Source organism: Neophocaena asiaeorientalis, unplaced genomic scaffold, assembly GCF_003031525.2.
Source record: "Neophocaena asiaeorientalis asiaeorientalis breed wild unplaced genomic scaffold, Neophocaena_asiaeorientalis_V1.1 scaffold694, whole genome shotgun sequence".
Lineage (NCBI taxonomy): Eukaryota > Metazoa > Chordata > Mammalia > Artiodactyla > Phocoenidae > Neophocaena > Neophocaena asiaeorientalis.
Window position 1 is genome coordinate 606,290 of NW_020174226.1, and position 12,928 is coordinate 619,217.

The 12,928-nt window shown below is 63.2% G+C and overlaps 2 protein-coding genes across 2 annotated transcripts in view; one reads left to right on the forward strand and one right to left on the reverse strand.

The window, feature by feature from the left end:
* Positions 1 to 11,799, forward strand: EPN1 (epsin 1). The gene is made up of 10 exons (XM_024755171.1): positions 1 to 1,784; positions 5,494 to 5,743; positions 6,956 to 7,080; positions 7,454 to 7,528; positions 8,083 to 8,166; positions 8,787 to 9,090; positions 9,460 to 9,570; positions 9,669 to 9,755; positions 10,838 to 11,095; positions 11,179 to 11,799. Exons 1-10 carry the CDS (start codon positions 1,323 to 1,325, stop codon positions 11,385 to 11,387), a joined length of 1,965 nt encoding a protein of 654 aa, XP_024610939.1. The 5' UTR covers positions 1 to 1,322; the 3' UTR covers positions 11,388 to 11,799.
* Positions 11,800 to 12,146: 347 nt separating this feature from the next.
* The window catches only part of LOC112406437 (vomeronasal type-1 receptor 4-like), a 14,210-nt gene continuing 13,428 nt past the window's right edge, over positions 12,147 to 12,928 (reverse strand). The window contains 2 exon segments of the mRNA XM_024755216.1: positions 12,147 to 12,303; positions 12,480 to 12,665. Coding sequence (XP_024610984.1) covers positions 12,147 to 12,303; positions 12,480 to 12,665 — 343 coding nt within the window.

A 12,928-nucleotide genomic window follows, 5' to 3' on the forward strand; every position in this document is an offset into this window, starting at 1 on the left:
ATCAGCTCTTCGTCTTAGTGTGTCTGGCTGAGTCCGTCTTGGCACCCTGGCCATCCTTTTTCAGCTGTTCACATCTGTCTCCCAAGTGCCTGCTTTCCTGTGTTCAAGACAGGGGCCAGCTGCCTCCCCTGGGACTCAGGTTGTAGGAGATCTCCGTAGGTCTCTGCCTGTGGCTAGCATGCTGGAAAGGTGGTGGACCGTGTGGTCAGAGCCTGCTCTGCAACCGGGCTGCTCCGGAGGTGAGGCCTGTGCCTTGGGTTCCTCCCCTGTGAGGTGTTTGTGAATCACGGCGCCATGGGGATGAACGGAGTTACCGTGTGTAAGGCACTCAAGAGCACACCTGGCACCGGGCAAGGGCTGTGTGAGTGCTTGCTGTGACGGGCCTCACTGGCCTGATCCCCTTCTCCTTTTTTCTGTTTCTTTCCCATCACTCTCCTCTCGGCACAGGTTAACTTAAAAGTGTATGTTCTGGAGCCCAGGGTGGCCTGGGGTGGAGTCTGTGCCGCCATGCCTAGTGTGTGACCTTGGCTGGGTTGTTTCACCTAGTGAGCCTCTGCTTCCTCAGCTGGTAGAACCCCGCCCGCAGTGTTAAATGAGATAATGGATGTCTCGTGCTCCAGGAGTGCCTGGCACGAAGCTGGGGCCTAGCCAGCGGGCTTGTTCCTTATCTCTCCTCCGCGAGCCTCCGCGTTGGGACACCTCGTCCCCCTGGCATACTCCCTCCTGTCTATCTCTGCTCCCTTTGTCGGCCTCCTCCCTGTGTGTCCTTGTTTCTGCAGCGGATTCTGCCCCCCTCACTCCTGCTCCAGAGGTCTTTCCTGCCCTCCCTCCTTCCCTTCCTTCCTGCACGGTTTATTGAATGGCTCTTCCGGGTCAGCTCCTCTGATGGGAAAAGCCACGTCCAGACAAACGTGGTCTCTGCCCCCATGGGGCTCTCAGGGCGGCCTCAGCCACAGAGTCAGACAAACGAGTAGAAAATCACCAGGGCGAGTGAGCCTACCGACGAGGCCCCCTGGGGAATGGTGGCTGTGGTGTCGGGGTGGGGTGTTCCAGCGGAGCCCGCGGGTGGGTGCGAGGACCTCGTGAGGGGGACTGTCTCTTGACACCACCCACGTGGATAGCGCGTTTCCTGTGCAGCAGCCTGCCTCCAGTTTTCTGGACTCCGAATGAAGTGCCGTCTCACAGAGGAGATCACTGCGCTGCGGGAAGTGGTGGCTGGGGTGCGCCTCCTTCAGGCCTGTGGCCTGCCACTGCACGCTCTGCCTCGCTGAGCCGCGCCCTGGCGGGAAGGATCTGGGCACGACTGAGGAACTGAAAGGTGGATGGGGTGGCTAAGGCCGAGGTTAACCAGGGCCAGAGCCTCGCAGGCCACAGTGGGGACCTGGTCCTCCACCCCGCAGGCAGCGGGGAGCCGGGTGGCCGCAGATCCCGTTTGTGTTCCCAAAGGTCCTCTCCTTTCCCCAGATGCGGTGACCTGCCAGTCCCTGCCGCGGCCTCCCTCCGCCCCGTCTCTGCACGCCCCGGGGGGCCTGCCCCCCTCCCCACCGCCAGCCACCATGTCGACCTCCTCACTGCGGCGCCAGATGAAGAACATCGTCCACAACTACTCGGAGGCTGAGATCAAGGTTCGGGAGGCCACGAGCAACGACCCCTGGGGCCCGTCCAGCTCCCTCATGTCTGAGATTGCTGACCTCACCTACAACGTCGTCGCCTTCTCGGAGATCATGAGCATGATCTGGAAGCGGCTCAACGACCACGGCAAGAACTGGCGGCACGTCTACAAGGTCAGTGCGGGGTGCAGAGCTGGGTGGGGGCATGCCCACCAGGGGGCGTCCAGAGCTGGGCCGCCTTCCTGGTTTCCAAGAGGAGCTGGAGTTCTGTCTTTACGTAATTTATGTAAATTTCTCTCTTGTTTAGTGAAGGCAACAAAGAATTTTGGTCCTTGTGGTTTTTGAAGAAGTGGCACGTTCTCAAGACTGATCCACTTAGAAGGCCTAAGTGGGTGCCCAGTGTCCACCCCGCCCTCAGAGGCGGCCGTGTCCCCAGCTTCTGTCCTCTCTGGTGATCTGTGCGTGGAGGTCCAGGCAGGTGGGCAGCTCCGGGCAGTTTTGGGGGCCACGGACTGGTTCTGTATCTTCGTTGCAGCGGTGGTCCTGTGGCTGTATGCAGTTACCAAAGCGCTAAGCAGCGTGTAAGGAAGAGTGAATTTTACCGTGTGGAAGTCATTCCCTACTTTTAAAAAGGAAAACAGGCATACGTGTTAGGGATCGTTTCTCATCAGGACAACAAAGACTTGTCACTCTTTCTTTTTTTTAAACAATTTCCTGTCTGCTGTCTGCGTTGATCATAATTGACGTAGCCAGCTACCTGGTGCTGGAATTTTAAGTTGTTTGCAGTGTTCTGCTTTTACAAACAAGACAGCCATGAATGTCCGTGTATGTTTGCCATTTTCCAGAACTGGAATTTCTGGGCACGTGCCTGTGCCATTTTGATAAATGTGGCTAAAGTGCCCCCAGTGATACACACACACGCCCCAATCCAGTGAACGGACAGAAGGACAGACGACAGGCTTTGGGTAAAGGGAACTCGGTTGCAGGCAGCGCTCAGTGGGTGGGTTTCTCGTTTGACTGCTGTTCTGGGGACCTGGGGCCTGGCGTCTCAAGGTGGGTCAGGAAGTGGTAAAGGGCCTGGGCTGGGGCAGGTGGCGAGGCCCCACCCCCAGCACTGCGGCCTCAGGCCAGTCCCGGGACCTCCCTCTGTGGGAGAGTCCGACTCCTGGGGCCCAGGGGTGTTGGTGAGTCCTTCTGTCGCTGTTCCTTCGGTAAAATGGCAGTTGAGGGCCTGCTCTGTATGTGGGGGTGGGCAAGGTGGGTGAGGCCCCTGGTCTCGTGGACGCGGACTGGGGCATGTCTGTCCTCCGGAGGCTGGGGTGGGTCCCTGGTGGGTTCCAGAACGAGGAGCCTGAGGCCTGGAGAGGTGGCGCTGCTTATGTTCCAGCCGGGATCTGAGGCCCGTTTGCTCTGGCTCCTTTCCACGCCCCTCCCTACAAGCCACGCTTGGGTCTTGGTCTTGGATTCGATTGAGTCATTTCTTGTGAAGGGAAAGGGCAGGGGGAGCTGGGGAGCCTTTGTGTGAGGTTGGGGGGAGGGGCAGAAGCTGGGTGGGGAGGGGGCCGGGCCAGGTGTGCGAGGGGAGGTGAGTCCTGAGAGGCCACAGGTGGCAGGTTCTTTGTGACCGGTGCCTGTGGGCGGAGAGCAGCAGAGGTACTTCTTCCAGGTGGGGGAACTGAGATGCAGAGGTTCAGGGCCGCCCTCGCTGTGGTGGGGCTGAGAGGGCCATCCCTGAGCCCACCCTCTTGACTCCGGGCTGTGTCACCTGACTTCGCTGAGGAGTGCAGGGTCTCAGTCTTTATTTCTGAAAGCAGGGGTCAGTAAACTACAGCCCACGCATCACACCTGGCGCTGCGCCTATGTTTGTAAGTAAAGCTTTATCACACGTGGCCTGGTGCAGGGCTGAGCTCTCAGGACCGGGAGTGCACGGCCTGAAATGCTGACGGGTTTATCACCCGGCCCTTTACAGAGAAAGCTTGCTGACCCCTGTTTAAGAGGATGCTCGCATTCTGATGGCCCGGGACATCCTGGACCAGGCCGTTTTGGAAACCTGTGATGTTTTCCATCGAGGCGCATGTTCTGAGTGCACAGCCCAGCTGGCTCTTAGGTGTGTGCACCCCTTTGTAGCCACTGCCCAGGTGGAGATAGAGTATGTGGCCCCGGGAGGCACCGTGCCCGGCCTTCCGTCTGCCGAGATTGTTCCAGGCGTGGAGTCCTGTGGCCTGTGAGCCTTGGTGCCTGCTGTCTTTTGTCTTTGTTCGCCGTCACGTCTGGGGTGTTGACGTGTTGGAGCAGCCACTCGTTCACGTACGTGGCTGTGTGTGTGGGGCTCCTGTCATATGAACACCCCACGGCTCATACGTGTGTATTTCTTTCCCCCCTGTGGGGTGTTTGGGTTATTTCCATGTTCACAGTCTTTAAACTGCAGTTCCAAAGTCCCCAGAGCTCTGAGAACGAAAGTTTTCAAAAGGCATTTGGCACCAAGGCCCCATCTGGACTGTGGTGAGGTGGATTACCTGGCATTTGAGGGTCCCACAGAGTGCGACCGTTGGTGTCACCCTCCTCTGGGGGACTTTCGTTACACGTGGTGTGTGCAGTCTTTATGGCGCGAACTCGTGAAAATTCTGAATTCCAAAGCACCGCTGGCCCAGGGGTTCTGGAGCCTGCCTTCCACACGCGGATGTGCTTTTACTTCTTTCCGTTCTCCTCTAAGGCGTAAACATCTCTCGGTCAGTTAAAGACTAATCTCTAATTACAGAGGTGAATAGTGTCAACACACCTTCAGGACCCATGCCAGATACAGGTCAGGCTCCCTGGGAAGCCTGAGGAGACGTGACCCTGGAGGATTCCCTGTTCCGCTGCGGTTCAGACAGCTTCCCCGGGGTGGCCTGCCCCTCCCTCTCTGTTTTGTTCTGCTCTAGACCTAGGAGCCCTGGGTGGGTCTGGGAACTCTGGGAGGCCCCTGGTGTCACCTGCAAAATCTAAGGTGTTCCCTTTTCCTGCGGACAGTGGCCATGGCCTCCCACAGAGCCTGAAAGGGGCCAGGACCCCTCGCCTCACTCCCCAGACTGCCTGGATTCCAGGCTCTTCAGACCACAAAGGCCTTGCCTGGGGTGAGGAGTGGGGGGGTATTTCCTATTAAACCTTGCTGAAAAGGGATTTGTTCCCATGTCATAAAATGCAGAAGATCCCAAAGGGTGTTCCCACTTCCCTGCCCGCGTGGTCCTCCCTCAGGGCGCCCAGGCCTGGACGGGCCCTGCCTGCACGGCACCTCCCTCCTCCGCCATTGTGTTCAGATTGTGCCCGGGTGGTGTGAAACTTTACGCGTGGGGTGACACTTTCCAGACTCACAGGGTGCTAGAGAAAGCGGGCGGATGTGTCGTGCACTGGGCACCCTGAGCGGGACCTAACAAGCTGCCTTCCGGCTGTGCGACCTTAGATCTTCGTTTTAATGAACAAGGCAGGGTCTGCACCGATCGCTTGGCGATCCCCACGTGGGCTGCGGTGATGCGCGGCCGTCTCCCCTTTCCCGGTGTTTATTGAGATGCGCGTAGGTCACGGAACACACGGTTCACCCTTTTAAAGTGCACAGTTTGGTGGTGTTGTGCAGCCATCACCCCACCTAGTTCCAGAATATTTTCGTCCCCCTGGACATAAGGGGGGATCTCCCTATCCCACTGAGAGTCACCCCCAAGTCCCCGGGCACACTTTGTGGATTTGCCCGCCCGGACATCTCCTGTGAATGGACTCCCGCACACTCTGCTCTCTGGGGCCCGGCTTCGGCCACCCCGCGTGGTGTTTTCAAGGTCCATCCCGGCGGCAGCTCGTGCTGCAGAGGGCGTGGGTGAGCTGGGCCTCGGGTGACAGTGCGTCCCCCCTGCAGGCCATGACGCTGATGGAGTACCTCATCAAGACGGGCTCGGAGCGCGTGTCGCAGCAGTGCAAGGAGAACATGTACGCCGTGCAGACGCTGAAGGACTTCCAGTACGTGGACCGTGACGGCAAGGACCAGGGTGTGAACGTGCGCGAGAAGGCCAAGCAGCTGGTGGCCCTGCTGCGCGACGAGGACCGGCTGCGGGAGGAGCGTGCCCACGCGCTCAAGACCAAGGAGAAGCTGGCACAGACCGCCACGGGTGAGCCAGGGTGTCCGGGCCCTTCACCTGCGTGCCCCCTCTGGTCTGTCTGGAGGCGGCCTGTGCCCGAGAGGGGGTGCGCGGCCCGGAGGAGGTTGCTGCCACCGCGGGAGCTGTGCTCAGGCAGAGGGCAGGGGGCTGAGGCCCTAGGTGGCTGCACAGGACGGAGGAGGGCCAGAGCGGTGGTGAGGGGGACTTGGAGGAAGTGTAGGTGCTGGGTGGCGACCAGCGATTAGGAGGACAAGAGGTGACGTAGAGGAGATAGAAAGGGCGTCCTCCGTGATGGGAGGTCCAGCTGTGTCGGGAAGCTTTCAGTTTTATATATGGGTGTGCAGGATCCTGAGTGCTCCTGGGAAGGGCCTTTTATGCTGGGACTGGCTGGGTGTCGAAGGTAGAAACATTCCCCAAGTGGTGTCGTGAGCGCAGGTGGAAGCCGTCTGTGCGTTTGAAGCGGGAAGGGTAGAGATGGGAGTAATGCCGAGAGGTGGGCCTGGCAGCTCTACCTGGCAGCTCTTGGATGGGGGTGGGGGTGGGGGCCTGGGGAGGCGGGACCGTATAGGAGGCCCAAGCAGTTTCCAGGTGATGGAGGTGGTGTCTTGGTAGGTGGTCAGGATGGAGAGGCAACGTGTGATGGCGAGCGCTCCCTGGCCGGCAGGAGCGAGCCTGGCCCGTTGAGGGAAGGCTGGGCGCTCCCTCCTGTCTGGGCCCATGTCTTGTCTCCATCCTTTCCTCATTCGCCCCTTGTCCCGGGATGGGGCCCCGGCCCTGGAGACCGAGGCTCCAGGCTCCCCACTGGGGGCTTTCGCACCTGGGGACCAGGGAGGAAGGCCCTCCGTCCCCCTGGGGCCTGAGATGGGGCCCTGAGACAGGCCACAAGGCATCTCTGACCCGGTGCAGGAACTTAGCTCACGGGCTCAGAGGTTCCCCAGGGCCCTCCCTCTTTATCAGCAGACTTTTGTCTTGGGCCATCAGGGCTGTCCTCCTTTGACCCTGTCCTTCCTGCAGGTAGGGCCACCGCACCCCTCCGTGGGTTTGCATGCACACCACACCCCCTCCCTGACCACGGAGCCTGGGGTCTGGGTCCCACTGGGGATCTTGGGGGAGGGAGGCCAGGCCCGAGGGGAGGTGGGGGGTTTCAGGCTCTGCCAGCCTGGCTGCCTGGGCCGTGGGGTCCCCTCTTCCATCTGGGCCTCAGCATGTATGTCCCCTCAGCCTCCTCCGCAGCCGTGGGCTCGGGGCCCCCGCCCGAGGCAGAGCAGGCCTGGCCGCAGAGCAGCGGGGAGGAGGAGCTGCAGCTCCAGCTGGCCCTGGCCATGAGCAAGGAGGAGGCCGACCAGGTACGGCCGGGCCACAGGGCACGGGGCTGACCGCCGTTCTGCTGTCCGTCTCCACGCCTCGCCCTCAGCCTCTGCCTGCCCCTCCTTTCCCGGTCTCCCTCCTCTCCTCTGCTCGCCCTCTGCCCCGTCTTTCCCCGCTCCCTTTCCTCTCTGGGTGTTTGGCCTTCCTGGCCCTGCCCAGCCCGGCTCCCACCCACACCCCAGGCTTGTCTCTTTGCTGTTCTTCACCAGTTCGGGGACTACGTCTGTGTGTGTGTCTCTTGCTCTGCCCGAGCCTGGCTCTCTGTCTCCATCCTTGTGTGTGGTTGTCTCTCTCTCCCCGCCTCTGGGCCCCACCTGTCTCCCCCAGCCCCTCACACTCTCTCTCCCCCAGCCCCCGTCCTGCGGCCCCGAGGATGACGTCCAGCTCCAGCTAGCCCTTAGTTTGAGCCGTGAGGAGCACGATAAGGTCAGAGCAGCCTCCCCACCCCGAGGCTCCCCTGAGACCCTCCCCAGGTCCCCGCCTCCTCTCACCTTGAAGGGCCCCACCCCCACACATCCGTGCTGCAGCGTTTTCAGTGGGACCTTGTGTCTAATGGGTCCCCGGAAGGATACCCGGCACGTGAAGCAGATGCCTTGTGGCTGCTCTGGGGGGTGAGGGTGCCCTTCTCTCTCTCCATCACAGCCCCAGGGCTCCACCGCCTTCACCCCCTGCAGAAAACACCCAGAGTCAGGCACCCTGTGCTTCCCCAGCCCGTTAGAGCAGCCCGGCCCGGCCCAGCCCGTCCTGTCCTGGCCCCTGCACAGCACCCAACCGTCATCGTCCCCCCCGCCCCGGCCTGAGACCCCGTGTCCCACCCCATCCCACACATCGTCCGCATCCCATTTTAATTTTCAGTCGCCATTGTCTGGGTGGGAGGGTTCGGGGCTGTCCATTTCGGGGTGGGGTAGGGGGAAGTGCAGTGTCAGCCCCGTCGCTCAGAGTCTGACCCCTCCCCTGCCTGCTGCTTCTGGCCGGAACAGGAGGAGCGGATCCGCCGTGGGGATGACCTGCGGCTGCAGATGGCCATCGAGGAGAGCAAGAGGGAGACCGTGGGCCAGGAGGAGGTGAGTGTGGGCGCCAGGCCGGGCCTGGGTGGGCGGGCGGACTGGCGGAATAGCGTGTCCAGGCCGGCCTTGGCCAGAGGCCCCATCAGTGTCCGACGCAGCCCAGGAGGATCTCGGTCCTGCCCTGCCTGCTCCCCTGCCCCGGGAAGGGGTGTGCAGGGTCTGCGGAGGCACCTCCCACCCAGAGCGAGCTGGGCTACCCCCGGGACGCGCGTGGTGAGCTGCGGGTGCGGGGCCGAGGGCGGCGGCTGCGGCCCTTGTCCTCACTCCGTCGGGGACTGGTCAGTGACCTGGGCTGGGTGGGAAGCGGGTGTGTGGTGTTGCAGAGCCAGCCGACTGCTGTGCGGAGAGTGGACGGAGGGACTGGGGGGAGGAGGGCCGGGGCGGGTGGGGAGGTGGACAGGGTGGAGCGTGTCAGAGGAGCAAGCAGCTGGGCGTCTGCCCCCGCTCCCATCCTCTCTGGGCGCTAGGAGGTCCCCTGGCTAGGTCTGCCTCACCTTGACACCCGGCTCCCACTGCCCTTTCTGCTGTGTGGCTGTCCCATCTCCTCCGGCGTTCTCTCTCTCGGTCGGGGTCTGCCCCGCTCCGCATTTTCTCTTTGTCCTCTTTCTTCCCTGCAGTCGTCCCTCATGGATCTTGCTGACGTCTTCACGGCTCCGGCTGCTCCGCAGGCCGCGGATCCCTGGGGGGGCCCAGTGCCCGTGGCTGCTGCCCTCCCTGCGGCGGCCCCCACCTCAGACCCGTGGGGGGGACCCCCTGTGCCTCCCGCTGCTGATCCCTGGGGTGGTCCGGCTCCTACACCGGCCTCCGGGGACCCCTGGAGGCCTGCTGCCCCCGCGGGGCCCCCGGTTGACCCTTGGGGTGGGACTGCGGCCCCTGTGGCTGGAGAAGGACCTACCCCCGACCCGTGGGGGAGCTCAGATGGTGAGTGCCCACTGCCTCCCTGGCCCTGCGTGTGGCATGCAGTCCTGGGGTGCCTGGGGGGTGGGTGCCCAGCGGCTGTGGGGGCTGTAGGAGGCAGGGGGGGGCCTGGGTGAGAGGCACACATGAGACCCCCTCACCCCACCCTGGCCGGGGGCCTCTCGGGGGCTTTCTGGAGGCCTCAAGGCTGAGGCCTCAAGGCTGAGGGGGGCTTTGCCAGAAGGGGGTGCCTGGCAGTGTGAGCCGCAGGGCTGGAGAGTGGGGACATGGTGGGAGGGGCCAGCTGGGGAGGGGCCTGAAGCCTCAGGGCTGCCTGGCTTTGAGGGGGCGGGGTGGGCTGCCAGCCCCTCACCTGCTTTCTTCCTCACGCAGGCGGGGCCCCAGTCGGCGGACCCCCAGGCTCCGATCCCTGGGCCCCGGCCCCGGCTTTCTCAGACCCCTGGGGGGGGTCCCGTACCAAGCCCAGCGCCAATGGCACCGCAGGTACTGGGGGGTGGCCCGGGGGGGCCGGGCCTCGAGTGTGGGAGGAGTCGTGTCACCTGGGCCCCTGGGGAAGCTGAGGGCACACCCTGACCCCACAGCGGTCGGGGGGTTTGACACGGAGCCGGACGAGTTCTCCGACTTCGAGCAACTGCGCACAGCCCTGCCCGCCTCTGGGAGCAGCACGGGTGAGTGTCCCCGCCAAGCCCAGGAGGCCTGTCCTCCAGGCTGGGCGGCTGCTTGCGGGTTGAGACACAGCAGGATGGCTGCAGTCCCCAGGTGGGCCCGGCCCCCAGGGCTCCCCCAGGGCTCTTAAAACAGCGTGACCGAGGTGGAGCTGGTCGTTCACCCATCGTAAAGAGGAACTTCTTACTTTGTTTTCAAATAACTTCAGACTTAGAGAAGAGGTGCAAAAATCGTACAGAGATTCCCTTTCTCCAGTTTCCCCAAATGCTGCTGTCACCCTGGAATGTTTCTTGGAGTGCAGTGCAGACTCTGGGGGCCTCCGGGCGGTGTGGCGCCTGGACTGGCCTGATGGCTGCCCCTCCCTCTGGGGACCGCACGCCTTTCCTCACCTGCCCACCGGCGTCCTGGGGCAGGGGCGTTTGTGCGCCCCTCTTCCTGGAGCTCCGAGTGCCTGTCTTCCGGCCAGAGTCCGGGCTGGCCCTTGTGTCTGCAGGTTGTCCCTGGGCTTGTCCTCGAGGTGAGACCCCGAGTCTGTGTGGTGTTGGGGGCTCTCTTCATAGTGCCCACCTCCCCGCCCTGGGTAACATTCCTTCTGGGCCCTTGGTTTTTCTGCGTCTTCGAGTGCAGCAGGCTTTGTGGAGGGAGCAGGCCTGGCACTAGTGCCTCCCCCACCCCAGGCTGACCGTAGGTTGCCATCCAGTCTGCGGGTCTCACTCTTCCAGGCTTCTCTTCAGCTACATGTGTGCATGTCTTTCAGTAGCAGATGGGGTTCTTTAATCTTAAGAAACAAAAAATCAGGCCTCACGCTAATGGCACATCACCCAGTCTCCTGGGACGGTGGGCACCTGCCACTGTCCCCCCGCGCGTCCCCTCGGGGCAGTCGTGACCTGTCGTGTGAGCTTCCCGAAAGCGGTGCTGTTCTGCTGTCACCCGCTGGAGTCGGTCCCTGACCTGGAGGCTGTCAGAGAGCGGTCCTCCCGGCTTTGCCTCTTGGCCTCACACCTGCATGGTTTGGCTCTGGGGCCGCCTCCTCAGGGTCCCCACGGCAGCCTCTCCCCTGAACCCCCTCTGCGGCCCCTTTCAGGGGAGCTGGAGCTGCTCGCTGGAGAGGTGCCCGCTCGTAGTCCCGGTGCCTTCGACATGAGTGGGGTTGGGGGCTCTCTGGCCGAAGCTGTGGGGAGCCCCCCGCCTGCAGCCGCCCCGACGCCCACGCCGCCCACGCGGAAGACCCCTGAGTCGTTCCTGGGGCCCAATGCCGCCCTGGTAGACCTGGACTCGCTGGTGAGCCGGCCAGGCCCCACGCCGCCAGGAGCCAAGGCCTCCAACCCCTTCCTGCCGAGCGGTGAGTGTGGCCCGGGAGCAGGGGTGCTGGCCCACCCGGCAGACCCCTGACTCAACTCCGCTCCCTGTCGTCTCCCCCTGCAGGAGGCCCGGCCACCGGCCCCTCCATCACCAACCCCTTCCAGCCCGCACCCCCCGCGACACTCACCCTGAACCAGCTCCGGCTCAGCCCCGTGCCCCCGGTCGCTGGAGCGCCACCGACGTACATCTCTCCCCTTGGCGGGGGCCCTGGCCTGCCCCCCATGATGCCCCAGGGACCCCCAGCCCCCAACACTAATCCCTTCCTCCTATAATCCAGGGTGGAAGGGGGCTTCCCCCATTCCTGCTCCCTGGGCCACCAGTGTTGTGAGTGCATGTGAAGTGGGGGACCCCTGCCCCCACCCCAGCGTCCTTCCCCCTCCTGGGGCCCACTCACACTACACCATCTCCCCCCATCCCCGACCCTGCCTCCCCGGAGAGAAACTGGACCTGGGGATGGGGAGGGGTGCGGCCAGAGGGGGACCCCTGCCCACGGCATTAGAAGGGGGAGGGACAGCGGGGGGGGGTCCCCCCACCCATCTCCCTCCCTCCCAACTCCTGACTGGCCCCTCAATCAGTGTTTGAGCCTCCTCGTCCCCTCATGCACCCCTCGGTGAATCCTTGGTGATGATTTTGGCAACTTCGGGAATAAATGGCAATTCTTACGGGCATGGTGCCCCCAAGTTCCCATTCATGGTTTCTGTGACTCCTTCACCTGGGGCACCCAAGGCTCCGAACCCATTGTCCTCCTGGGGGCAGTTGGGAGCTGGCACCTCGTGGAAGCCTTGATTTCCCTGATCCTCTGGGTGCCGTTGGGTTCTGTGCTGAGGGAAGGAGGGGGCACTGAGTCCTGGTGGAGCTGTGGCCCACTCAGGGCCAGTTACCCTTATGAGGGTCAGGAGTCCCTCTGGAGAGCTGATGGGGCCCGGGGCTGTGCCAGCGGACAGCACGTTGAAGTTGGGGTCCAGGGCTCATATGAGTTGGCGGTGAGGACGGGGGGAGTCCTTACCGAGGCGGCACGCACTTGACACACCTCAGACACACTCCAGCCATCCTCCTGTGTCCAGTGTGGCACCGCTGGAGCCCCGCATCGGCTGCTGCTGGCTGAGCTCGGAGACCACAGGTGCCTCCTGCCTGTTTGTTCCCCAGGGGCTCTGCAGGCCAGCCGGCGAGGTGAAGCCACTGTCACCCCTAGGAACAGCGAGCGTCGCCTGGTCCAGGCCCCGTAGTCCCGCAGTCCCGGCTGGGTGATGGGGGCTCCACGTGGGATCCCTCCACGCTCGTGGGGTCAGGTCCCCGCCCCGGTTTGTTACCGAAGTGATTCCTTTTAACAGCTGGCTCAGGGGCACGGGGGTACTCCATCCCACGGGCCGGGCACCGCGGGATCAACTGGCCTTTGTCCTTTCCCAGGAGGTGCCGTGGCATGGGGCGAGTGAGGGCACAGGTACATGCAGACCACCGGGGGCCAGAGGGTGTGCTCCCCACTTCCCACGGTGTGGGGGGGTGACTGGGGAACCTCAGACACAGCTGTGGCACGGTGGCCCCGGTGGGTCCTAGAACAGGAGCGAGTGTACAGGTCAGAGGCGGGGGTTAGAATCAGTGGCCCTGGACTGGTCAGGTCAGGCGCACTCCTGCACACCTGCGGTGATTGGAGCTTTGTGGGGTCCGGTTAGATGGAAGAGGGGACCACCACCCTTCCCCAAGGAGGACGGGGCCCAGGGAACTCGGTCCAGTTGGTTAGTTCAGGACTCAAGGTGCTGTGTCTCTTGGGCTTACGGGGTGTGGGGGGCGGGCTCCTGGCCACCTGGACTGTGGG